The sequence below is a fragment of the Cyprinodon tularosa genome, unplaced genomic scaffold (genome assembly GCF_016077235.1).
Source record: "Cyprinodon tularosa strain WSP-4 unplaced genomic scaffold, ASM1607723v1 ctg13, whole genome shotgun sequence".
Lineage (NCBI taxonomy): Eukaryota > Metazoa > Chordata > Actinopteri > Cyprinodontiformes > Cyprinodontidae > Cyprinodon > Cyprinodon tularosa.
The window spans coordinates 1,519,702-1,546,575 of NW_024038114.1; the positions used below are offsets into that span (position 1 = coordinate 1,519,702).

The window sequence follows — 26,874 nt, forward strand, 5'->3', positions numbered from 1 at the left end:
GGATCATCAAAATAAGTGGTCCTCCTAATTGTCAATCATTATGTAAGGCCCTCCTACAGAGTGGGAAATTGCAAATCTTCTTACTACTATACCTTTAAGTCAGGGGTGTCAATCCAACTCCTGTCATCTCATCAAGTAAATCCAATCTGAACATGATGACTTGATGAGATGAATGGAGTCTGGTTTGCTATTGTTTTCTTGGAAAAAAAAAAAAACCTGCAGCCACAGCCGTTTCTGGAACCGGTTTGAGACCCCTGCTTTAAGTGAATCACAAAACCAAGGTTTCAGAAAACTGATCTAACCGTTAAAAACTGGGATCCTATCTTGGTACAATTTAGGCTTAAAGCTAAATGCAATTTGAAAATAATTGCTAAAGTTAATTGTAAAGGCAAAATATAAACATTGATAAGAGGGACAAATCAATTGTTTCTTCTGTCATCATAATACATTATTTTAGTCTTAAGCTACTAGAACTTATTTAAAAAATTAAATATTCTTAAAATAAGTGTATTTGCCCTTACTTCGAGCAGGTTATCACGACAATCTGCCAAAGGAATGAGTATTTTTGCTCTAAAGAATCGGATAAATATTATGCATTTGAAATAATTAATAGGGTTGTTTTTTTTTTATCATTTTAAACAAATAATTTTATTCGATTGGAAAATTGTCTAACTAAGCCACTCAAATCAAGGAAAATAGATTTATTAAGAATACCTTTCATTTTACCATAGAGATTAAAATTTACTGAGAAATTGACTTTGGATCTTTAACCATCTAGACATGATTTTCAAAGTTAGCCACCATAAATTATTAAAACACATTTACTGAACTAATATACACGTGTAAGTAATCAACCTTGGACAAAATTAATAGCGATAATAGATGAGGGGTCACCAACTCAGATTCTGTTTAAGATGCTGTATAATCCAAGAGAGGAATTCTTTGACAAGTATGATTGATTTATTTTCTCAGTACTTCAGTTTTATCTCTAAACCACCTTTTTGTTTGTTTTTAAAGGATCACAGATTAAAAACAGTTACTTAATTTGAAAGAAAAATCATAACAGTTTTGGAACACATATTTTATTTCTGTACAATAAATTACAATCCAAACAACACATCCTTTTCCTCAAAATATTTGGTCTGCTCAAATCTCTTCATCCTGGTCAAGTATATTGATGTAAACATAAGCTTTCTTTTTTGTTTTTTTAGGCACATAGATCTCCAGACATTTTCCACCTCCTCCTACATGCAGCAGCCACACGTTTGGCTTCTCTTTCACACTAAAACTCAGCGTCCTCCCTCTAGGTTTATGGGCTCTCAGTGAGTGTAGAGGGAGGCAGTGAAGACGATGTCCCTGCGGATGGCCAACGAGGCCCTCTCCATCTTGCTCCCCAGGACGGAGTCTCCCACGATGCGGGCGGCTTGTCGCACCTCCTTTAGCACCTCATCCAGGCGCTGGATGCAGCGGACCACAGTGCCCTCCTGGACGTCTGTGAGTAGCGCAATCTCAGCAAAAGGCTGCAGAGATGGAGGGACTTAGGTTATTTCTGTGACGATCTTTCTTATCTAATGAAAGGGTTACCAACAGTGTAATTCCAATATTGATAGAAACAATATGAAATCATAACACAGGCTGCCTAGAAAACCCCAAATAGATGCCTGTACATCAAGGGTGTAACTTTGTAATGAAAGTTGGTGGGGACACTCGGGTGGTGGCTGATGGACCTACAATTACTTGACCCGAACGCTTTCATTAGGTGTTTGCATTTTCCAAAAATGAGTTGAAACATATATTTATTGAATGCTTTACTATTGTTAACACAAGAGAACCATAACAAACTGTTATTTATACTTATAGTTAGACAGATACCTTTTAAATGAGAAAACAACAGATATGTATTAATTTTAACCTGTAACTGTGAGTCATGATTCTCTAAAAAGGCCAGCTTTTTTTAACGAATAAAGGACACATTTAAACTATGTTTTCTCAAGCTTCTTGCATAATAATACTAACTTGTATAAACTTACAATCTGTTGCAATTTTTAACTGAAAAAGCTTTGTATGTCTAACAAACTGATTTTTTGGTGGCATCTCAAATTACCCGTCTCCTCACTTTTTAATAAACATCTATCGAAGTAGCTGCTGGTTAATATTCACTGAGTGTTGCTGTGTGTCTCTCCTCCAACCTAGCTACTCCGTACACAGTGAAATGCGACCGCAAATCAGATGTCTCAAACGGACAGATCCGATTATGTTACACCGAGAGGCGGGACACAGGAGCAGTGCTAGAGTAAAAAAAAAAAAAAAAAAAAAAAAAACGGACTCAAAACACTCAGAACACCAAGCATCTGTTACCTTTGGCTAAAGTAAATAAATGGAAAAAGCAGAAATTATTGGTGGGAATATGTCCACACCAGTCCTTCATAAAGATATGCCTGTGCTGTACATACTTCTGAAAATGATTTTGTCTTATCTATGATACTCTTCAAATATAAAATCAAAAAAAAAATTTGTTAATACAAATCAATTTTAATTCAGACTTACAAGCTCAACAAACGAAATGCAAATTTAACCAGGTGGTTTTCTCCTCCTCGTATTTCTAGGTCCAGTTTCTGTCACTGACTCCTTTATTTAACTTTTAGGCGTTTAGGAAGACAAGCACAACTAAGCCTACATTCACAAATCACTACTAGAAAAGAGCAAAACAATTACCTAACTCTAAAAATACAGACTAAAGGTTCCCAGTCACATCTGAGATGTCCTATTTTGGAGAAACCCTTATTACCACTATAGGAAATGCTTTACAAGTTTTTTATTTTCTAATCATCTGTTATCAGCTCAGCAAAAACTAATTCAATCATTTAACACATCCCATAATATCACATGATGGCTTCCTGTTTGGGACAAGCTTGCACTCTGCTGTTACTTAAAGGCTGCATACCGCTCACAACTCTTCACCTCTGACTTAGTTGAAATTCCAATTTGCAGGAACCCACCACTGTTTTTCTTTGATGTATTTTTTATATATAATGAGGAGTACATTTGGTTAAAATGGGCTTAGCCTTACCATGCCTCTGGCCCAGCAGTACACCACCTCAGTCAAGCCGAACTTGAACTGGCCTACAAACTCCTCGGCGGTCTGCACTATCCCACATTCGCGCTGCAGCTGCCCGATTCGCTGGGCCACAGACAGCACACGATCGATGCCCTGAAAGCAGGAAAAGACACAAGTGGGTAAAACCTGTCAGACTCACCTACAACTCCATAAATGTCAGCAGGAAAGTGAAATCTTCCAGAAAATCTGTTCCACAAACTGCATTTTTGTACCAACGGTGACAAGACTCATCACTAATTTAAGCTCTGGTAAAGCTCTTTCATGTCCAGGATGTTCCCTGACACACTTCGACACAGCAAGTGATTTAATATGCGACCCGGTGAATGGTCTGAGTCAGGAGACGTGGCCTCTCTGTCCTTTCTGCAGGATGTAATGCATCAGAGCAACACAGCCTTCCACAATATTAGTCACTGTGGAATCTCTGCAACATGTCCTTTTAATATCTACACTCCTCATGACATGCAGGCAGCAGTGTCCCCCTCATTCTCACCTCCTTTAGTGTGTTGGTGATATGCGGCTCCATCTGCGTGTTCTGGGTGAACACCAGGCAGGACAACAGGGCGGCGCTCTCTTCAGGCGCCAGTGGGCTCAGGACGTTCTCGAACAGCAGCTCAGTCAGCAGCAGCTCATGGCTACTGATCTGACAGGCCACTCGGCCTTTCAGCTGCACCGCCCCGCTGCTGTCGATGTACTGCAGCGACTGGAGGACCTGAGGGACACAGAGCAGGGAGTTGAATGAACCTGTATGGCTTTTACAGGACGGCACACAGCCTCTTCAAATCCTGGAAGCCTTTCCCAGACACCTGTGTGTCTGAGGAGTTATTGCCATATGATGCACTTGTAAACGAGTGCAGGCTAAAGTATAAACTTGAACACACATAGGACGTTGGGCAGATACTCTGTATGAAGCTTTCCTCTTGCAGATTTAGAAAAAAAATTATTAAGACCATCAAGCACATTTATTATTTAATATTTTATCTGCAACAAAGGTTAAATATAAATATTTTACACGACTAAGAAGATCTGAATCAATGGTAGAGAAACAAGATTTATTATGATGAGGTGAAAATAGAAAACCTAGATGTAGAAATTTATCAGAGAAAATGTTTTTTTTTTTTTTGCTTGAGATTAAGTTGATGGAAACATCAGAAAATAGCTTACTGATATATTCTAATGTCTTAATCAAGTTCCTTTCTTTCTTTTATCAGATGAAAAGTTAGTACACAATGGTTGTTTTCTAAATATCCAGATCATTATCTTCAATAACCTGGAAACATTCTAGTTTTCAACAAAGACTGGAGAGAAACGATGTGTAAAGAGATTCAAACCTGGATCCTCTGGTGATACTCAGGCAGCAGGGTGAGGGACTGGTCCGATACCAGGAACAGCAGCCGGTCAAGCTCCTCCTGCACACTCATCCTCTCCTTAATTCGAGCAAACTAGACCAAAAAGATCAAACTAATATGAACAAACTGTATAAACGGGACAACAGCAACATTTAAACAGAGCATGCACAAGGAGAAATGTGCTCATGCATGCTCTCGCACATTTAATAGGCGTTCCCTCTCGGGAGCGGGTACAGGGTTGTGCATGTGCGTTTTTTTTTTGTTTTTTTGTTTTTTTTAAATGGCGAAAATTCTCCAGTACACCTTTAATATTATTATTACATGGCAAAATGGATCACGGTACGAGCCTCTTATATCAAATGATACAGACAATTATTAGCAGGTTTTTTTTCACCTATTTGAAATTTAAAAGGCCTGAATATAAATTTTAAACCTATCTAAACAGAACTTTTAAAAACAGCTCAGGCAATCCACCAATCTTACTTAGTTTGGCTTTGAGAGGCTGAACAGCTAAATTTTTTCCTCCGTCTACATCATGATTCTGGATTATAGTCCAGTAGAATTAGTGAAACATTTATATAACAGTATAAACTGATACTAGTGATTGATCAGCCATGCTTGAGGTTGGATGAAAAATCATCTGGCAAACACCAGAACACCAGAACTTTTCAAATATGTCCTGTTATGTAGAAACCTTGCCCCAAATGAGGGTTTACTTTCATTCCTTAAAACACTACACACACCCTGCCTCACACAAATGGATCTAATTTTTCATCCACATTGCATTGGCAAGTACTTCAAATCCAGAATATTGACTAAGGATCTGAGGGAGTAGGAAGTAAATGGATAAGAGGAGTGTGTGATACAGCGAGTTGGAGCACCTTATCATGCGGAGTAATGAGAGAGGTGGCTCATGAGACACACTGAGCGTGTGAGACGGCCGTGAGCTGTAGCTGCATCTTTAATTATAGAAACGGTTTCCATTCTTGCATCTTATCTCCTCACTGAGGCTGCCGGAGAATTGTTTAAAGGTGGAGCTTGTTGTTTTTATTATGAAGCAAAAGGAGAACGGATGAAGGGATGAAAAGAAAATTGGAGCAGGGATAAAATAAAACAACCAGGACATGCTATGAAAACAAGGCCAAGTGTCTTATGTGGAGCTGTGATGTTAATTTGCTCTTTCAATATGCAGTTAGTGTAGAAAGGAAATGCAGAGCCCTCATTAATAACGCTTGTCTTGTATTTATTGCAGAGGAGAAAACTGATTAATAAACACATCCGGGAAAAACACACCTGCTCTGCGAAGGTGGGTGAGTGGACGCAGTTGAAGTCCCTCAGGCTGTCCTGAAGCGCACGGAGCCTCATGGACCCCTCCACCACATCCACGCTCTTTAGCTGCAGGTCATTCACTGGATCCAGGGTGGCCATGCCGCTCGGATTTGCCTCGGCCAATCGCAACAGCTCCTGTGTTGCTGTGGAAATGGCCTGGCCAGGAGGGTCGTTCCTGAAGAGTGAAAGGTGGGGGCGATGATTAAACCTTAGCTGTGCAGACATTCATTGCCAGCTATGTATTTCAGTTCCACACAGTTTATTAGTTTCTTGATGCCATCAATATGAAGGTAAATATGTGCCAAAATGAACGAACTTGTGAATTTAATGTGAAAACTTGAGAATGCAATGTGAGAATTTGTACCACAAAAATCTGAACTTGTATGCCAAAATGTTCTGCTGTAAAGAAAAACCGCACACACACAAACTGAATTTGAAGTTGCACTAAAAGAAATATCAGGCAAGAACATGTAAAAAAAAATTACACTTGTCAGTCCAATCTTCACCTGAAGAGGATTTTCACTCAAATCTGATTTAAATGTGAATGCACAAAAAAACTATTTACTGGTGTGTTCATATAGTTTTACACAAATAAAATTACAGCTGACAAATGATTATTGATAGTTTATTTGTAATTATTATTTTTTTGCATATGTTAATCTTGCATTACAACCTCAATTTAGCCATTACAGCTTCTTGAATCTGCTGCTTCAAGAACACAAACGCGCTCTCGCGAGACACAGCACGTTGACACCGCGCTTTGACTTTTGTCACATTCCTTGCGAGATATTTGTGCCAAAACGAACTTGTGTTTGAAGATGTGAGAGCAAATGTGGAGGGGGGCGGGGGTTCTATAGGCCAACCAATCACAGGCTGCGTACTTGGCAGGACGGCTTTGGAGCACTTCCTGGCTTCTTTTTTTTTTTTTTTTAGTAGTTGAAGAAAAAGAAGAAGAAAGTCGGATTTTCTTGAAGTTACGGACAACCGAAAGCAGCAGCAGCGCCGGCAGTAGAGCGGAGAACACCTTTAAATGTAAGTAGTTTGTTTTTGCTTTTTTTAAATGAACATCTATTAAAATACATGACGGTAACAGAGCCACCGGGATGTGTAGGAGCAGCTAAAGCTAAAGCTTAAAGCTAACCTGTTGATACGTGATGTTCATCAACAATTAAAAGCCTTCATACAAATGTCACTATTTTTTATTTTAACCTACATCTTACTGTACTGATAGCCGTATCCCTCTCTAATCAGATCTATTTATTCTCAAACAGTTTATTACAAAGTATTAGAACTTTTAAAGCTTAATGCAGCTGAAGAAATAACATTAGTCCAGCTGTACTGGGCTGTTAATACTGTAAACGTTTTGTTTTAATACTCAATAATGTATAGTTAATTTACAGTACAGTATAATAAGGTTTAAAGTATAATTCACTTGAAGAACAATACCAGTGTAATTATACAGAACAGTCATTTTGCCTGTTGACATAACAGAAATATGTTTTACATGTCATTTTGTTCCAGGGAGCAGACAGAGGAGTTGATAAAATGACCACCTTATCATCGGGGCCAAAAATACTGCTGCAGTCAGATGGAGGGAAGAGTTGAGGCAGAATTCCATCTACATGTTGCATTTCTATGTAAAAGTCACACAAGTTAAAAGAAGTCCTGTTCAAACACCAACGTACAAATATAATAATTTGATCACATCAAATGATGCCCAGATGCCACTTTTTGTAAATCTCATATTTGTGATAGAAGTGATCCTTGTGTGGGACAACTTAAAAAAAAAAAAAAATACAAAGTATGTTCAGGTTTGGATAATGTACACACACTAATATATATATATATATATATGTATATGTGTGTGTGTGTGTGTGTGTAGGGAAATTACATCTTACATTTATTATATTCATGTTAATTTTGAGTAAGCTTAAAAAAAGTAATCTCCAGGTTACCATTCCAAAGTCTTTTTCTGTAGAATTTCATTAATCCATCCAAATCATGAAACCTTCCTTTTTTCTGGCTTTAAAGAAACACTACAGAAAACAGGGGGTCAGTGGGAATCCTACTGCTGCCACCTGGCCCTGGTTTGTCCTCATGGATGAGGTATTAGGACAGAGGCCCCCTAATGCCCCACCTGTCCTAATTGCCTCCATCCCTGAGGACACAGCAGGGCCAGGTGCTGCAGAGGCTGAGCAGCACCAGGTTGACGATGAGGAAGAGAATGAGGATGAGAGGCCAGGAGAGAGGAGGGAAAGGAGCAAGAGAAGAAGGAGAGACGAGTTGGTGGATTTAATCAGGGAGGATATCAGATGGCAGAGGGAAGCGGGATAGGATGGACAGATTATTTCATTTATTGGAGAGGATGGTGGACAGATGTTATTATTTTTGGTGTTTTTTTTTTTAACAAGTTCAGGTTATGTGTTGCTGTTATTAAATTAAATTATTAAATTGTTTATAAAAGTTATTGTTGTCGGTGTGTTCTTAAAGTCTTTTATCTGTTTCATCACTTCTTTATAATTTAAGTAAACTTAGAACAACTTCTCAGTGACATCAGTTTATTTTTAGAGAAGCAAGTATTTACAATAAACTATTAAAAACATTTTTAAGTATTGAAATTAGATTTTAAAATTAACTACTACAACTATTTACAGAAGATATACAGTAAATATTACTAGAGAACATATATATATATACAATTGTGACTGAGCAGGAGTCCCTGGTGGTGCTGCTGGACTGGATGCGATGCCACACAGATGACCTTGGAGTCTTCTGACTGTGAGTGGGACATCATCTGGGGGGTGGGGGTGCCTCTCTCCACTGTTCACCACATCATCCATCAGGGTTTGCAGGGCTGACCCAATCGACAGCTGCCCCAATTGACGGCTGCCATGTTACTAAAAAAGTTTAAAATGACGAAGAAAATAATGACTTTACTAAAACTGTTTTCATTACCCTGAAATAACAGCTAAAATGTGATTAAAATGTGCTAAAATGTGACAATCTAAATGTAATGGTGGTCGTGTAGACCCTCCTCCAGGGGCAGACACCTTGGCAGACAGCTGGTCCCTCCATGGAGCACCACTGACTGCCTCCAACACGTTCTCCCCTCCTCATCCTCTGGCATGTCATCCTCTGGGGCTGTGATATCACCAGCTCCCAGGCAGATGTTGTGCAGGACAGCACATGCCGTTTTGACCTGTAGAAAAAAATAGACAAAAATATTTATTTTTATTCAGTCATCTATCTTTATTACATGATTTATTAGAAATTAAATTTAACTTAATCTAGATCCACTATTTAACTTATTTTTTCGTTTTTATATTTTTATTTTTTTCCTGTATTATGTTTATATATATATATATATACAGTAATTGCAAATAAAATCAGGCAGTAAGGGGATAACAATTTAGACAAAAAATGATTTATTTCTCAACAGTTTGGCTTCTCAACAAAACATTAGTAATGGTGAAAGTAGTTATTCAAGTCAGTTATTTACAGGGTTTGTACACATTTAAGTATTCAATTCAAATTACTAAAGTTACAAACAAATAAATTACAAACTTAAAAATAAATATAAAATTTGATATTTAAACATATTCATCAATCTGCTGACAAGCGTTTATTTAATAACTGGTATATTCTGATCATTAGCAGGCCCCTGTGGGTTAGAATAATAGCAGGTAGATCTTACCTCTCCACTGCGCACTGCCAGCCTGAGAAAAATCCGTCGCAGGTTTTGCTGCCGCCGAAGCCGTCAAAGCGACTCTCCTCCTCCAATAACAAGAAAATAAAAAAAAAATTCCATATATATTTTTTTGTTTTTGTTGTTTCTTTCCGTATTTCTCGAACTGTCGGATTTTGTTTGGCGCTGTTTTTGGGGTAAACGTGATGACGTCGTGTCGTAACCAGGAAGTGCTCCAAAGGCGTCCTGCCAAGTACGCAGCCTGCGAATTGAGACGCAGCCTGTGATTGGTTGGCCTATAGAACACCCCCCCCCTTCCCCCCCACATTTGCTCTCACATCTTCAAACACAAGTTCGTTTTGGCCCAAATATCTCGCAAGGAATGTGACAAAAGTCAAAGCGCGGTGTCAACGTGCTGTGTCTCGCGAGAGCGCGTTTGTGTTCTTGAAGCAGCAGATTCAAGAAGCTGTAATGGCTAAATTGAGGTTGTAATGCAAGATTAACATATGCAAAAAAATTATAATTACAAATAAACTATCAATAATCATTTGTCAGCTGTAATTTTATTTGTGTAAAACTATATGAACACACCAGTAAATAGTTTTTTTGTGCATTCACATTTAAATCAGATTTGAGTGAAAATCCTCTTCAGGTGAAGATTGGACTGACAAGTTTAAATTTTTTTTTACATGTTCTTGCCTGATATTTCTTTTAGTGCAACTTCAAATTCAGTTTGTGTGTGTGCGGTTTTTCTTTACAGCAGAACATTTTGGCATACAAGTTCAGATTTTTGTGGTACAAATTCTCACATTGCATTCTCAAGTTTTCACATTAAATCCACAAGTTCGTTCATTTTGGCACATATTTACCTTCATACATCAATCCAGTAGATCATTGAGGTTAAAAGGTTTTGCTACAGGGGTCAAATTAGGTAAGCTGAAACCACTGTGGAGCAAAAAACATTTCATTAAACTAAAAATAGTTTTTCTAATATTTTCCCTTCATGCAAAATCCGAAACATGAAAAAGGCCATTGTTTAATTTGGCCAAGGAAGACAGATGGTTTGAGAGAGGGATTAAGGAAGCCATCCCTGTTAACCTGGAAAAAACATCTCTCAACAGAGGAGGTGGTTCTTAGTCTAAACCTTTCACCTACCTACAAAGCATTTTTTGGAAGAATACCCAGAAGAAGCCTTCAGCTGACTCACATTTCAAAGAGGCATGTGACCAAAACCACTTTGAGAAGGGAGTTAACGACCCATCAGAACCCCCTAACGACCATTAACACCACCCAGGGGACCGCCATGGCCAATCCAGTGGGAGGGATCAGAGCCACGTTTTGTTTTCCCCCTGATTCCTTAATAACACCTACAGTATATTAATCTCAGTTCTCCTCAACACTAGTTAGAACTGAACAAGCCTCTTGGATGAGAGGCAAAAAGTCTTCTAGAAAACTTCACATCCAGTTGCCCAAACTGAACTATTCAAGCTAAACCATGACCTGGATGACTGAGCATCTTCAGATTGTTTGAAAACAAAAAAAGACATTTTTTCTTGAACCACCAATTGTTTTCTTTTTTCTTTTCCACGTTTCCCTCCCATTTTATGACTTCTTGTTAAAGGACCATACAAAGTCATTTATAAGGTCCCCAAATGCTCCCCAGGCCACACTTTAAAAACAGTGCGGTAGATTTTTTTTTTATTTTCACACACCAACATGTTAATTTCCAGCAACCAACCAAACTTTACCATTGACAAGACTATTTTTGCTTTGGCACCACAGCGCCACTTACAGGCCTGGCATACATTTTGCAGCGTTTTCATGCATTCGTGTGGACGATCACATTTATTTTACGTCTCCGTCTTTACGGCAAACGTTTTGGAAAATATCAGCGTTTCGTGTTCGTTTTGACTTCGTGTGGACGAGGCCTATTACATTTCGGGTTAAAACACCACTGTAGGGTGAGAAAAAAAACACCAACTGAGTGGTGTTCTGTTCAGTTCCAGTCATCCAATAGTTCAGTAAATTATTTCAATGTACTATTTCATATTTTTTTAAAGAACTTTATGTTAAACATTTAATCTTTAAATTTTCCTTGGATAAAGTATTTGAACTGAATTTTTGTATACTGTAGTACATAAAAATGTGTTTGAGGTCTAATAACTAGAGTCTTGAACTAAGTAGGGTTATATGTTATTAACATATATTGCAAAGGCGATGATATTTGGAAAAACTGCAATGATGATATCATGCAAGATATGTGCTTCATAAACTCTGTAAAAGTAATTGGTATTCTGTGCTGCCGTGAGACTCTGTCCAACTAGCTAAATATTATATTAACATAGAAAATTGGAAGTTCATAATATTTGAAAAATAATAGTCTACAAGTAATTACCCCCAGTACAAAGAGTATTACAGAATAATGTGTTGTGCTGCTGCAATCTAACATGTGATTAAACTGAAAAAATTATGCAAAGAGCAGGGAAAAAATGTTGTCCCTTCAAGGGTGGCACAAAAAGTTATCTGGGGTTGGGAAGTCAAAACATTTTACATAATATCAAGTGGTTAATAAATCAAATTACTCTTAAAATTTCTTTGACAATAATGAAAATGTTTAAGAATCTCAAACAAAAAATACAACACTATAGGTTTCTCCTTTCTAATGTGCTTCTATTCTGTTTATTGCAAATGTAACGGGAGGAAGGGTGAAAAGTAGAAGTTTGTGTCAGAATAGATTGATTTTTTAGGTTGTGACACCACAGTCCTTTTGTTTGCATAACTGACCATCTAGGATGAAAGTTACACCACCCAGAAAAAAGAATAGTGAAAAAAACCTGGAAAATAAGTTAAGCTTCAATGCCATGTCAAGCACTTTGAATGTTTGTTATTGGTCAAGGAGATAAAATCTTAAAATGACAGAAGTTTATGCCGTGCTGTTGTGGGGTCATTTGTACGGCTTACATGTACATTATTTAGCAGTAATCTATATAAGAGCTAAAAGGAAAGATCAGTTGGAGGAGAGGACTTTGAAAACTGTATGAGATATAAAGATAATTTGACAATCAACATTTGGAGTAATAGGTTAGCATTTAAATATATATCATCCCTTTCCTATTATATTTTTTGACTGAATCTTATGTAAAACTGTTGGAAACTGCCTGGATGTTTTTTCAAATTTTATGTTATTCTCTAATGCATCATTTAAATGTTTATATGTCATAGATGAATGGTTTTCTATCAGTAAGAATAAGTATCAACTTATCAAACAGGTCTGAAAAATTGAAAACTAAAAAATGTATTTCTAAAAGAGTAAATTTAAGAAAATTAATGTCAATATTGTTCAAACAATGCAAGCATGGCACAGTGGAAAAATAAAGCCTGTCTTAAACACATGAATGTTTTTCTATTTAACTCTTTGAATTTAGAAAAAAGTATTTTGACAGCACCTGAACCGCGGTTGTTGCCGCTTGTTGTAATTATCGATGATTCTGTCAGGAATCACTTTAAGGGTTTTTACGGTGATGGCAGAGATGTCCTGAAGTTTTAACTTCTGCACCGTGTGGCTGCAGGGGCCTGAGAAAAAAATTAACAAGACAGATAATTATCATCAGGCAGCATGTTCTAATAAAACAAAATATAAAACTAAAATAATAAAAAAAAGTTATGAGGGTTAAAATAAAATTTGCATTGCTTGTATTCGTTTTTGTAGCTCTACCTTCAGGTATAAACAGAGCTGTGTTGTAGAGGTGTGGGAAAGAGGCGTTGTCCTCGCCTTTTCCATCCCCTTCCTCGTTTCCCTTCTCACAGATGATGAGAGCAGTGAAGGTGCGATTCACGGCGTCATTGGACACCTGGAAAACAAACAGAACAAACAAAGATCAGTCAAAGGTGGGCTTTGCTATTAAGAGCGGTTCACACAGGCTGTAGGACAGGGAGCTCAACTTTCAGCAAATAACTTATTTTTCATGCTAAGGTTGTTAGAGGAAACTACTTCATTACAACAGAGCAAATAGAAGAAATAATCTGTTATCTTCTGTGCAGAGAGGAATAATGATCAATACAGGCTGATTTAAAGGTATCATACAGAGAAAGGCTTAGAGTTAAAGGTTGGCTAATTTCCCACAATAGTGGCATAACTGCTTTAATGTAAAAAAAAAAAGTATTTGTCGTGGAAAAAAGGGTATTATCCAAACACTATTGTAACGAGGAGAAGTCATGTTTATTACTGAATGTTCAAAGATGAGAGAAGCGTTTCAGCAGAACTTTTATCTCCTTCAGTAAGTTGCACTTGCTTATGCAGTTTTTATGTGTCTATTATCAGAAAAGTAGAAATATTCATAGACAAACTGGGAAAGCCAACTTGTATTATTGAGATGGGATTTCTTGTTTATCCGTTCTCCACTGCAGCTGCTTGTAAATGCAGAGAGACGACCTTCAGACTGGTGAAACAAAGACCTTTTCCACACAAAAACTGAACACATAACTATATAACAACACAAGGTAAACCAAGAGTTTACATTCAAAGAAAATTGAAATTAAAGTTCAACCCAGTCATGTGATTTGAGCAGGACATAATTCTGTAATCAGAGAGGTGAGAACCTGCTGGCAAACTCAAACAGAGGTTGACAAAGCTTCTCTGTGCGACGCAAGGGTTATTTGTGGTACCTATGGTGATAAAAATGAAATGAACAATCTAAAAGCACAAATAAAATACCTATGCATGGCTGTAACTACATGTCACTGCACTCTAAGCCCCCCAAACACTACTACTGCTATCAAATAAGCTTCTTGAAGAAACCAGTAAATTAAAGAAGTGGGATTTAGCTAATAATCATTGCTATATAATCATACAGATCTGTAGTTTTCATGATAGGAAAAATAGGAAATGAAGTAATGGGTTTCAATTATTAAGCAAAACAAATAACTGAGTCCTGGATCTGTTTTAGAAGAGACTTGTCGGCACCCCTACCTGTAGAATAACTCCAAGAGCATTGAGATGCTGCTTGTTGTTGACAATAACAACTCGACCGACAGAGAGAGCTTTCAGTCCGTTCACAGACTCCAGGATGGCTTGCTGAAATCAAAATGGCAGAGAAATAAGAAGCTGAGCTTGGCGTCAACAAAGTCGGCTTCATATGAACAATAATGGTATAAAGAGACGCCTAAAGGAAGGACAGAAAATTACCTCATCGTGTGGATCATGCTTTAAGAAAAAGATTTAAATTCCTAAAGCAAGGTTTTCTTTAATTTATTTCAAGTAGAATGTAACCATCAAATAAATGGTAACAGAAAAAAACACTATTGTTAAAGAGGTTGCTAAAAGGTAGCAAAAGGTTACAATATTATAAAAAACAAATTCAAACAAAACAATTCCTAACAAGATATATGTAAAACATATTAACTGTAGCAAAGTCCACATCTAAACAGTAAGTAAGAAAACTAGAACTTTAAAAGAAAAAAACAAAACAAAAACCTAACAGATAGGTTAAAATTAGCAAAAGCAGCAAAAGATTATAAAAAGTGGTCACACAACCTTAGACCTTAAAAAAATAACAGAATAAGTGACAGAGTTAAGAAAATAAATAAAATACAGGCCTATACAGTGTTTCTACAACATAACTACTGTGCATCTGGAGAATAAATAATGAATAATAATAATAAATAATCAATAATAAAGACCAGATATGTGCAAAAATGACAGCAACATGTTATATAAGTGACCAAGAAAAAAACTGTGCAAAAACCAGCAGTGGGCATGCAAGTAAAACCTAGAGAAAAATTAAAGGGTGAATACTAACAAGCTGTTATTAGTGAGTTAAATTGATGCCTTTGAGGTCATTGCTCTCACCATTTCTAGCCCTCACTCTCTACTGCTGTTTTATCCAGGGAAACCCATCACCCTCCAGCACAATGCTGATTAAAAACGAACAGGTGCATCTTTAACCTCCTCATGGTCAGGAAACAATCTAGCACTAGTTTGGTGTGGAATGCTCACCACAGCAACGGCACAGTACATGTTTTCCTTTACTACACTTTAAAGGCAAAGCGAGCAGATGTGCACGTCTTTTTCTGAATGACGACCGTTTGCACCGCCATCGATTGAATCCAAATAGAAGTAGATTCTCTCCGGAGGTGAACAGTGATTTAGTTTCTGACTTCACACTAAAATCTGAGTAAATGTGGTGGATATGAATGTAAATGAATTCAATGTGAGCACTGGGTCTTTACTGTGTTTGGGGTTACCTGCAGGGCTTCCCTGGTGTTCTGCAGCTCGGTCACTGTGTGGTAGTAAGGCAAAATGTCAGAGAGTTGGCCCTCTGTCTCTTGAGGAGGAAGAGATGCCAACATCTGCTTCAGCTGACTGATTCTCTTCTCGTGTGCCTACAGCAGCAGGAAGAGGAAAGACATTCAGTGTTCATGATTAAAAACAAGACAAAATGCTGCAACAGGTGTTTCACTGTTTGATGCTCAGTGATTTTCTGTCAGGATTTGTAACCCTCAGAGTAAAGTTTCTCCTTTAGTCACCCTCCTTTAAGAAGTATTACCTGAGTGTCTCTGTGGCTCTCAGAGAAGCTCCTCCTCATCATGTCGGTCACTCTGAGAGCTTCGACCCGCAGCAGATTTAGGATCATGGTGTAGGTCAGTCGGAACTGGGAATGAAGGGTGGTTGGCTTTCCCTGACAGACAGAGACAGTGGTCAGCATAGATCTAAGACGTGAGGCTTTTTCAGAAATATCTGATCTTTCTGTATCCTTTAACACCTCTTACATGCTTATCTCAAATAAAGTCTTTTACATTTTAATAGATTTAAATAAAAAATGTCCAAGATGGAATGGAAAGAAAATGGTTGCAGAGGTTCAGAACGTGAAAATAATTAAGCTGAGTTTTTAATGTTGAAATAACACCCTAAATTATCCTGTAGGTGTTGCTGAATTTTTTACAAATATTTTTTACCTAAACAAGACAAACCCTGATAGGCTGTAGTTAGAAAGCAGCTCATTGAAATGAACAATATTCAGACCACCGAGCAAAGAACTCAGTACCGGTAATTGAAGAGGCACAATGGATAGAAAACCTCTTTTAGACCTACTATATATAAAAAGACCCAAACTCTCTGCACTGGCTTCATCAATAATTGTTTTGAAAAACATCCGGGGATTAATTCTTGTTGGAGAAGCAGTCAGTTAAAAATACAATTATGGAGGGAGGTCAAATATTCAATAAGAGTTATGCAAAAACTAAGGCCCCGTTTTACACTACCCTTTTGAAAATGTGCTGAGAACGGTCCGAACACTAACTAAGATAAGTGTTGAGTGTAAATGGAACGCAACCAAATCGCGCTAAATCTAGTACTAGTTCAACAGGGCTCGGCTCGGTTCTATGATAACAAGGAGCAAATGAGTAGACCGTGTCATCTGCATTTAGAGTCAGCTGACTCATTTAGCTGATTTTTCAGCGTGTTCGGCTTTGCAAGTCACAGATCTTTGCACCTGTTCACAACACAAACTTCTTCTCAGCATATTAACAATAAATGGCATCAAAAGAGCGTGGTGCGACCTGGGAGGATGCAGAGACCGAGGATTTCCTTGAAATATGGGCAGAGGATGCTACCCAGGCACATAAGTTGCTGTATGTTATGGGCGCCGCCATTTTTGTTTTCTTAATTCCCGCCTTAATTACCACCGATATGAGGTAAGGAACCGTGCTAGCGTAGTGTGCAAAGGTCGTAAGGGACCAAGTTGGGCACGCTTAACTGATCCAAGCTGGGTCTAAACTTGGGACAGTTTCAGAGGGTAGTGTAAATGGGGCTTAAATGAGTTCAGAAACTGGGTCGTCACATGCTAGTCCAAGTTTCCCAGGTTTTATACTGATATAACAGAGTTAAAGCATCCCGCTAATTTAAAAACGATGTTACATCAATAAGTCGGACTGCAAAACCGTTTTTAATTAAAAATGAACCGCTGCTATGTTTTTAACCATGAAAAGACTCACCATCATCATGGCGTGCAGATCAGCCATATCATGAACACCCGATTTACACAAAATGATCACTGTGCCCGTAGCGTCCAGGCCTCTCCTCCCTGCTCTTCCCGCCATCTGAATATATTCACCTTGCAGGGCAAATCCAAACATGGAGAACCATCAAAGTTCTGCTATTTGTCCAAAGACAGAAAGCTAGGAGAGCTTCATACCTGGCAGCAGATTCCTGAAGCCGGTGCCGTCGTGTTTCCTAATGCTGTCAAACACCACGGTCCTGGCAGGCATGTTCACTCCCATTGCAAATGTCTCCGTGGCAAACAGCACCTGGGAAGAGGAACGGCAGATGGAGGGCGTTAGAGAGGGATTACAGCTAAAAACGCAGCAACTTCAACAGTAACTCTGATTCAAAAAAACTAACATCACCTTTACGAGGCCCTTGGAGAAAAGCATCTCGATGACCTCCTTCAGGATTGGCAGGATCCCGCTATGGTGGACGGCGATGCCCCTCTTCAAAAGGTCTCGCATGAGCAAGATCTACACAGCAAAGTATGAATATCTCTTAACATTTTTATTTTACTATACAGGAACATCTAGTCAGCAAGGGAAGGAACGTCCTCAACTGTATGAAGAAACTGAGAAGGCTTTAAAAATCTTCATTTACATAGTTAAATATATCTATGATAATTCCGGCCAGTGTTTTGTATAATCATCCTGCTGAAAGTCTTAATGACGACTCTTTTTATTTTACATTTAATATTGCCCAACACTATAACTGGAGGTACAGCATTACAGGACCTCTGTCATGCTTTAGAGTGGGAATGAGGTGCCTTTTCTAATTTCCACTTTTTCCCTTTCCTTGTTTCATTACAGTTATTTTAGAAATGTATTTAAATAAGCTAACAAGAGTTGAATACAGAGAGTAAAAAATGTAAGGAGGGGATCTGCCTATGGCTCTGCTGGGATGTTAAAGCACCCATAGCAGCTTGGATGGGTTAAAAAGGGTAGAATTAACCTACCACTGTCAAACCAGGCTTGAGTTTCTAAAACTATAAATTGGAGCAGAATAAACTGAGAATATACCAATTTAATTCCCTTCCTAATCTAATTCACTTTTAACTTACTTGAATTAGAAATCTGTTTTTTCTAATCCACTGAAAATCTAGACTGGTTACAAAAAGGAGGATTAACTTCCTACATTCAGAAGTTGTCAAAATATTATATTTAAAATGCTTCACCATATTTTTCCCTGTTCTAATCTAAGTTATATTTAATAATTTTGGATGAGACATCTGGACTCTCAGAACCATTAAAATATTTAAATCCAACATGGGCTGGTTACCAGGTTGGATTGTCATATTATATCCAGGAATGCTGGTTAACCAAAACCTGTCTGTTCCATGCTGAGTCCAGTCCATCCATTGAGAAAGTCCCATAAACTTTTGGAGGTCATAATTCCTACATGTCCCGCCCCAAAAAACACTGCTGGTGTGTCATTGGTCCGACTCGCTGATTGTTATGAGATGGACGTATTAGCGGGAGTCTTTTTCAAGATGAATTTGTTGTGAGACTGAAAACACAGATCTCGTGACAATCCAGCTTTAAACATAAGATTTTATTGGTCTGTTGTTTTTGTTTTGCAGCACGTTACCTGCGGCAGCTGCCTGTCTCCACCTCGAAGGTGACTCAGGCTCTTCTGAAAGAAGGAGTGGATCTCGGCCTTCTCTATGGAGGTAGTGAGGTCCATGGAGTCAAGAGAGCGTGCGTTCTCATCGCATCGTGTCCGAGAGAAGGTGAAGGCCACCACTGGGGTCTGCTGCCGCTGTGACAGGAAGTGTAGCAGGGTGAGCCACACCGCTCGGTCCTGAAGGGAAACATGCATGTAAAAAAGTGAGAACAGGCAATTTGGATGGTGGATGGAAGCGACAGGAGACGGATAATTACCTGGCTGGCTGAGGTGTTCTGAGGGATGCTCTTGGTGCCAAACGACTGAGCGTGTTTGCTAGTTCGCTCCTTCTTTGTATCGACAGCTGTGTAGTAGCTGAAAGGGGAAACACAGACTTATTTACTGAGAGAAAGTGAAGCAGCAGGTGAAGAATAAACTCTGGATGGAGACATACCCTTTAGTGAGGAAGTTTCCTGCAGCATCTACCAGCAGGAACATCTCCTTTTGAGTTTTTGTGCTGTTCCCAGTGTACAGATAATGCTCCAAGGGAACGGGGCGCTTCATTGTGCTGATCACATAAATATGCCTCTTCTTAATACGACTGGTGACAAAGAACACAAACAACTCAGGTCAGGATTTTTAGAACAGTAACTTGATCTATCTCTTCGTATTTAGCTCTGAGCGGTTACCCGATCCACTCGCTGAATTCCACAGCATTGGGGACCGTGGCACTAAGCAGAATGATGCTGACGTGATCAGGAAGCATGATCAGTACTTCCTCCCAAACCACCCCTCTCTGAGAAACATAAACAGAAGACGAGAAAATTGTTATTTTTAAGTGAGCCCCAAAAAAATATATATGTTAAAAGAAGATATCCTAACCTCAGCATCATTAATATAGTGGACCTCATCGAAGATCACCCACTCCAAGTCTCTGATGACCTCTGAGCCGTTGTAGAGCATCGACCTCAAAGAGGGCACCAAGAAGTTAATGTCAACATTTTATTTAGCATTATTAAATGAAAATATAGAATATGAAGATAAAACAGGTACCTGAGGATCTCTGTAGTCATGATGAGACAGGAAGACTCAGGACTGAGCTGCACATCTCCCGTCAGGAGTCCTACATCCCCAAAAGTGTTTTTAAAGTCTCTGAATTTCTGGTTGGACAGAGCTTTGATGGGAGATGTATAGATAGTCCTAAAAAGCCCAGAGAACCAAAATTTACTTTATTTTATTTTAAAAACTGCAGATATGAATGGCTTATATCAATCAGTAAATATCCTTTACTATAAAATAACCACGTGAAGCAGCTATTAATGAAGTTACTGTTACACACCTTGTCATGTGTTTCTGGGACAGAGCGATGGCGTACTCTGCTACAACCGTTTTGCCTGCTGACGTGTGAGCGGCTACAAACACAGAGTCGTGGGCCTCCAGCCTCAGCACAGCCTGTTTCTGGAAAGTATCCAACTCAAAGGGCCACTGAAGCAGAGGTTGGCAGAGAGTCAGACACCTCGTTCTTTCAAGGTGATAATTAAGCACAGAGACATATTTCAGACGAACTGGAAGAATGCTGGAGTCATCACCTTGAACGCTGGGTTTGGGATGCGTTTGTAGAAATCCTCGCAGGGTGATGATATATCCACAGGGATGGCCCATTTCTTTTTTTCCTCCAGGTTCTCTTTTGGTTTCGATTTGTCCTCTTTTCCTGCCTCTTTGGGAGAAGGGGAGGACTCTATATCCTAAATACGGTCATAACAAAAAAAAAATCTTAAATGAGATAATTAAAAGCTTTACATTTAAAGGCTTAAAGTGTCAGGTAAAAAAAAGGTAATATTTTCTATTTCTAGAAAAATTCACAGTAACAACTATCCAAAAATGAGTAGACTTTTATCAAAATAAGTATATTCACCCTTAATTTGATTAGGTAAATAAGATGATCTGCCAATGGAATGAGTATTTCTACCCTTAAATTAAGATAACTAGATATTATACACTTGAAAGAAGAGACTACTGTTGTTTTTTCTTATTTTAAATGTAAATTGTCTTTTTTCATTGGCAATGTTTCACTTACCTGCTCAGTTCAAGAAAAAATGCAGTTTTATAAAAAAAAAAAAAAAATTCACTTGGTAAGATTACATTTTTTGCATCGTACAACTCAAAAGGGAAATGGCTTGTTTTAAAGAGAACAAATATTTTATTTTAGTTTATTTTTGTATTTATTTTCTTATGTCTTTTAAAATAAAGTGAAGAAAATAACTGAAATTTCTTGATGCAGAATCCTTTTTTTAGGCGAATATATTTAGCTAAGTACCACTGAAATGACTCTTTCTATTTAAAAAAATCCCACAATCTATGGAGATTAACAGTATGTGATATTATGCATTGATTTTATGAATAAGTTACAGTTTAAACTTTTCATAAGTTAAGAGTTTTTAGGGAAACTGCTCCTTTAGAAAAACGTTACACAAGAAATCTGAAAAAAATGACTCTCTGGGACAGGTTTGGAACCTGTTCATAATTGCTTCCAATTCTAGTTACTGATATTATCCTATTGCTAGTTCTACTAGCAGTATTAGCGTCGCTGCAAAAGGTTTTAACAATAATTATTTCATATTTAATAATCTTTATTAAACATTGGACATTAGCTAAAAAAAATATAGATGCCCATACCTCTGAGTAGGAGAGGGAGCAGTTTATGTAGTAGTAGAAGTTATATGAAGAGGAGCTCTATAATCAAATGTAATACCTTAATGCCCAGATCTTCCAGACTGTTGGTCCTTGCTAATTTGATGGTCTCTTCTCCTGCTTTGCTATCCTCTTTCTGCTCTGCTTCTGCCTGGAGATCAGGAATGTCCTCCAGCGTGGACAGCAGAGACATGAGGTTCACCTCTGATTTTGTTATGGTGGCTCCTTTATAAAACAGTTAAAGCAGGAAAAAAATGTTAAATAAGTCATCAATTAAGAGTACATTTACTTATGCTAAAAAGTTGGGGAGCAAACCTTTTTCAGTAAAATCCATGCCAGCTTTGAGTCCAGGAGGGACTTTCAGTAAATCTGAGGAAATAAAAATTATGAATAACTGATATTTGTGGTGCTTATTTTCAAGTTTTTGATTTCAAGACAGAATAAAATAAAAATGCATCACTGTTCTCAAAGTCAATTTCCTCCTCCTGCTCAGATCTTGTCTTGATTTGGTCCAGAGTGAGCTCCTCCATCCCTCCTGTGAAAAGACCACAAACGATGGTTTAAAGACATGAAACAGAAATGCATCATCCCTTTTTTCTTAATAACGTGCTTCAAAGGATCCAGACTATGGAGGACCTAGAGAGTCACTGAAAAAGAAAAACAGCCATTTCAAATGTATAATTTAAATCATGCAATTTGAAATCTAATTTCATTAGCATTTTCAAATTCTACAGTTTAATCAAATAAAAATTTTTACTTTATTGATCTCACAATGGAGAAAATAACTCTGCATTTAACCCATCCCCTTTGGGGATGCCACTGCCACTGTGTGGCTCCCGGAGAACAATCTGGGGTTAAGGGATCAGAGAGCCAGAATGGCAGTCTGTGGGAGTGGGTTTCGAACTCACAACCTCAGGATTCAAAGCCCTATGCCCTAACCACTAGGTCCCCACTCCCCTAAATTACATTTCAACGAGGAATTTTAATTTTCGATACCATAATCCATTATTAAATGCTGGAATTTGAAACAGTATTTTCAAATCCTATTTCTAAATGAAGATTTAAAAAACAATATGCATAAGTCTGATTATAAATAACTTTCCTAATCACACATTTTAAGAAATATTTCTTCTTTTATTTTAATTTTGCTTCACCTTGCATTTTAAAATCCTTTTCTCCAATTGTATTTTTATTTATTTCCAACATTATGTTTATTTGCATTTTATATTTTCAATTACAAAAACAAGTGAGCATTCTCTCAAGCACTAATTTAAAGAAAAAATAATTAAAAAATATTCACCAACATAAATATACAAGGGATTTATGAATGTACAGAGTGTCTAATTGTACAACAAACAACACATAGCTCTTCTTATTCATCTTCCATTTATCTGTCCTTTCAGGAGAAAGTATGAAAGGTCCAATTACTTTCAAACTTGCCCTTTTTCCTTTTTAGTAGGTACATAATTATTTCTAGAGGAAGTACAGTAAACATCTTGTGTAACCCAATCCGTAAATTTTAAGGGTTTAGGATGCAGAACTAAAATTATAAAGGAGGGCTCCACTGTAAACGTTTTCTTTATGATCCATTTCAGTTTTGTTTATTCCAGCTAGGGCTGAAACAATTAACCGGATTCATCGTGATTAATCGATTATTGAATTAATAGTCAACTAATTTAGTAATCGTTAGCTGGAGTATAGAGATTCTAAAACATGCCTTTAGCTAACAGAGTGACACACTTAAAGCAGTCATTTTATTAAGATTGTACAAAACATAACCATTTAGAATTTAAAATCAAAAATAAATTATATTAAAAAAAATTCGCCAATCTGCTCCATCCAGAACTCCTCAAGTGGATTTTTTTTTAGTTTCACCTGGTTTAATTTTGTAAAAAATTTTCTTTAAGGAACCTTTGGCTATCCGATTATTAATTGTTATATCAGAAAAAATAACTGACAGATTAATTGATTGGAAAAATAATCATTAGCTGCAGCCCCAATTGCAACCCAGAATTTTTTTTATTTCCCTGCATTCCCCAATGCAATGAAAAAATTTGATTTTTTTCTTCTTCACATTTTGTACAAGTATCTGGGATGTTTGGATTATATTTCTGTAATTTCACAGGGGTGTCATAAACATGCATAAACCAATTGCATTGCAATAATCTCAAACTGGAATTAATAGTTTGCTTATTTGCTTTATGACAAATCAATTCCAATTCCTTTAGTGACAAATCTGTGTCCAAGTATTTCTTCTATGCTTCTAATTTTAAGACGGAATTGTTGTAGGACCTTTATAACAGGAATTTATAAATTTCTGAGATTACTCCCTTTTTTAAGACATTCCCCTCTACTATCTAATCTAACTTAAAATTAGGTGGCTTTGATAAATTTTTAATGCCCTCACATAAAACTAATTCAGATCTAAATCCAAAACCCACTCCTGCTTAAAAAAAAAGACAAAAAGCGAGGACCAGAAAATGGCCAAGACACATCTTTCTCTTCCCCCACCTCTAGGTGAAGCACCGTCACAGAGAAATGTACCAATGCTCCCGATGACAAAAAAATTTAGACAATTTTAATGGACTTCTAAAGAGATTAGAGATGTTTAAAAACTTTAGATGAGACTACCAGCAAATGACAGCAGAGGATGCTATAACATTTCATATCTCACCAGGAAGGAAGGGATAGTTAGTGTTGCTTCCCCGAAGGCTTTCTGATGGAGGTCCAGGCTGACGCTGTAGTGACAGTGAGTTTTTGGCTGACAGACCAGTGTTTTCTAATAAAACCTAAAAATAAAGCATCCAAATTAGACTTAAACTATTGCAATAAGCAAAAAAAGACATAACTGAAAAAAGACATGGTGCTCATGCAGACTATTTAGATAAAAATTTCAGACTAACAAGCAACATTTCTGGGGCTCCAATGTATAGGTTTTTAACAAAAAAGGTAAAATTGAGAAGATGATACCTCTGTGAAGTCCAGCAGCATCCCTGTGGTCGGATCTCTGACCACTGAGAGCCCAGAGTGAAGTGGAGATGGATTGCTGCTAAGTAAGGAGTCGACATCAACCTTCCTTTCAGTCACTCTGGAGTCGACAACAAAAATATCAAGTTTTCTTCAACATGTAATCTACTAAATTTGACAGTAATCACACAATCTGATCTTAGTTCTTTTGTTTATGAAATTATACATTCTATGTGAACTTAATGCCCTTTTAAAAAAGGTGAAGAAGGTGAAGAGTACTTGAGAAACTTCTGAAAGGCAAAGTCTGTGTCATGGATGGGCAGCCAGGCTGGGTCTTGCAAAAACTGTTTCTCCACTTCTCTCTCTATGCTCAGGTTGGTGGGAGGAAGCCCATGAGGAAGCTGTGGAGGACAGGATGGGAAATTAGGATGGGAAATTAAGCCCTGATTTTTCTATTTTTTAATCAATACAAATGCATCTGGAGGAAAGAGGGTGACATCTGCCAAACAAAATACTAATTAAAAAGCAGTACATTAGACAGACTACTTCTTGCTATGTTTATTAGGGAATTAAATTTTAAAAAGAATTATGACAACCAGAAACAAATCAGTAAAATTTATTTTGGATTATAGAATAGAATAGAATTCAACTTTATTGTCATTCCACTGTCACAAGTACAGAGCAACGAAATGAATTCTCTGCAATTAACCCATCCCCTTGGGGGAGTAGTGGGCTGCAATTGTGCGGCCCCGAATCAGTGATATTGTATGAAGTCACAAATCATGTTAAGTTTTTTGCATGTTTTTATCATGCAACAAACCTTTCTTTTGAGAATAGCAGGGGTGGGTATTTTTGTAATGGATGATTAAGGAAAATTGTTAATGACAACAATACAAACAAAGAACAATACAGAAGAGGATTAGGGCTACTGAAAAAAACAAAAAAAGTTAACTGATTTTTAAATTTAATTTCAGTATAATATGGGAAAAAAAGTCAGAATTCTGACTTTAATCTCAGAATTCTGACTTTTTTTCTCAGAATTCTAGTTTTAATGTCAGAATTTTGGATCTTAGTGTAGATGGGCACCATGAAGGAAGAGATGTGGGAGCATTCAGCTTCATTGACAAAGATGTGAGTTGTTTGGGAGGGCCGGTAACACATTGGTGAAAAATGATGAAATTAGGCAACTTTTTAAGTGCCAGAGGACTCCCTGGTGATGCTATTTCATTAATGGAAGAGCAGAAGGTCATTAAAACAAGAGAACTTGTTTAGTCTCTAAAACAGGCATGGCTACAGCTTGATGCTGACATGTTTGTTAGCTGTCAGAATTCAGTCAGAATTCTGAGGAAAAAAGTCAGAATTCTGAGATTAAAGTCAGAATTCCGAGGAAAAAAGTCAGAATTCAGAGATGAAACTCAGAATACTGACTTTTCCCCCATATTAAACTGAAATAAGAATTAATAATCAGTTAACTTTTTTTATTTTTTCATTGGCCTAAATCCTCTTCCGTAGAAACAATGTGTGTTTTGTTAGACTTCAGTATTTTTTACCAAGCTGAAGGTATAAACAGTAGAGCTGCTCCTTACTGACCGTGCTCTGGGGGACCAGTGGCTGACCAGGGAGCGGGTGTGTTATCAGCTCACATCTGCCTGAGCATCCCATCTCCAGCAGGGACAGCGGCAGGTCCACGGGACCCAAAGGGGGGACATCTGCAAAAACAAAACAAAACACTAAGAGTATATTTTAACATCACTGCTAAATAATATTGTCTTACAAATAACCATGCAATAAGGGAACACTAAAGGGCTCGTTTTACAAGCAGTAAAGTTGATTCTGATTATCATAATCTGGTGTTGTCTGAAGCAGTGATTTAAGTGAAAAACATTACTAGCTACGCAAAAAATTGTAATTCAACATCCTTTAAACAATATGCTTAACTTCAAATAGCACCAAACGTACGTATTCTGTCCATTATCTCTCATTTATAGACTGAAACCTGTAGCACCATGTAGCTTCCTCGGTGCGCTGCTGTCGCTGCGGAAGTTGTGCAAATCTACAAAGCGGAAGTAGCAAACCGATTTAGCTAACGTGATGG

The 26,874-nt window shown here is 37.6% G+C and overlaps 1 protein-coding gene across 1 annotated transcript; it reads right to left on the reverse strand.

Annotated features, from left to right (window-relative positions):
• Positions 1-1,066: 1,066 nt before the first annotated feature.
• Positions 1,067-26,851, reverse strand: skiv2l (SKI2 homolog, superkiller viralicidic activity 2-like). The gene is made up of 29 exons (XM_038277066.1): positions 26,739-26,851; positions 26,370-26,488; positions 25,059-25,180; positions 24,783-24,900; positions 24,487-24,601; positions 22,273-22,347; positions 22,128-22,181; positions 21,874-22,037; positions 20,711-20,866; positions 20,461-20,606; positions 20,175-20,321; positions 20,004-20,088; positions 19,811-19,917; positions 19,576-19,722; positions 19,400-19,496; positions 19,107-19,319; positions 17,882-17,992; positions 17,671-17,782; positions 17,471-17,589; positions 16,024-16,155; positions 15,722-15,859; positions 14,448-14,552; positions 13,194-13,329; positions 12,925-13,051; positions 5,758-5,968; positions 4,447-4,557; positions 3,609-3,827; positions 3,071-3,211; positions 1,067-1,520 (listed from the first exon to the last, which is right to left on the reverse strand). The coding sequence occupies exons 1-29, from the start codon at positions 26,749-26,751 to the stop codon at positions 1,320-1,322; spliced, it is 3,741 nt and encodes a 1,246-aa protein (XP_038132994.1). The 5' UTR covers positions 26,752-26,851; the 3' UTR covers positions 1,067-1,319.
• Positions 26,852-26,874: the final 23 nt, after the last annotated feature.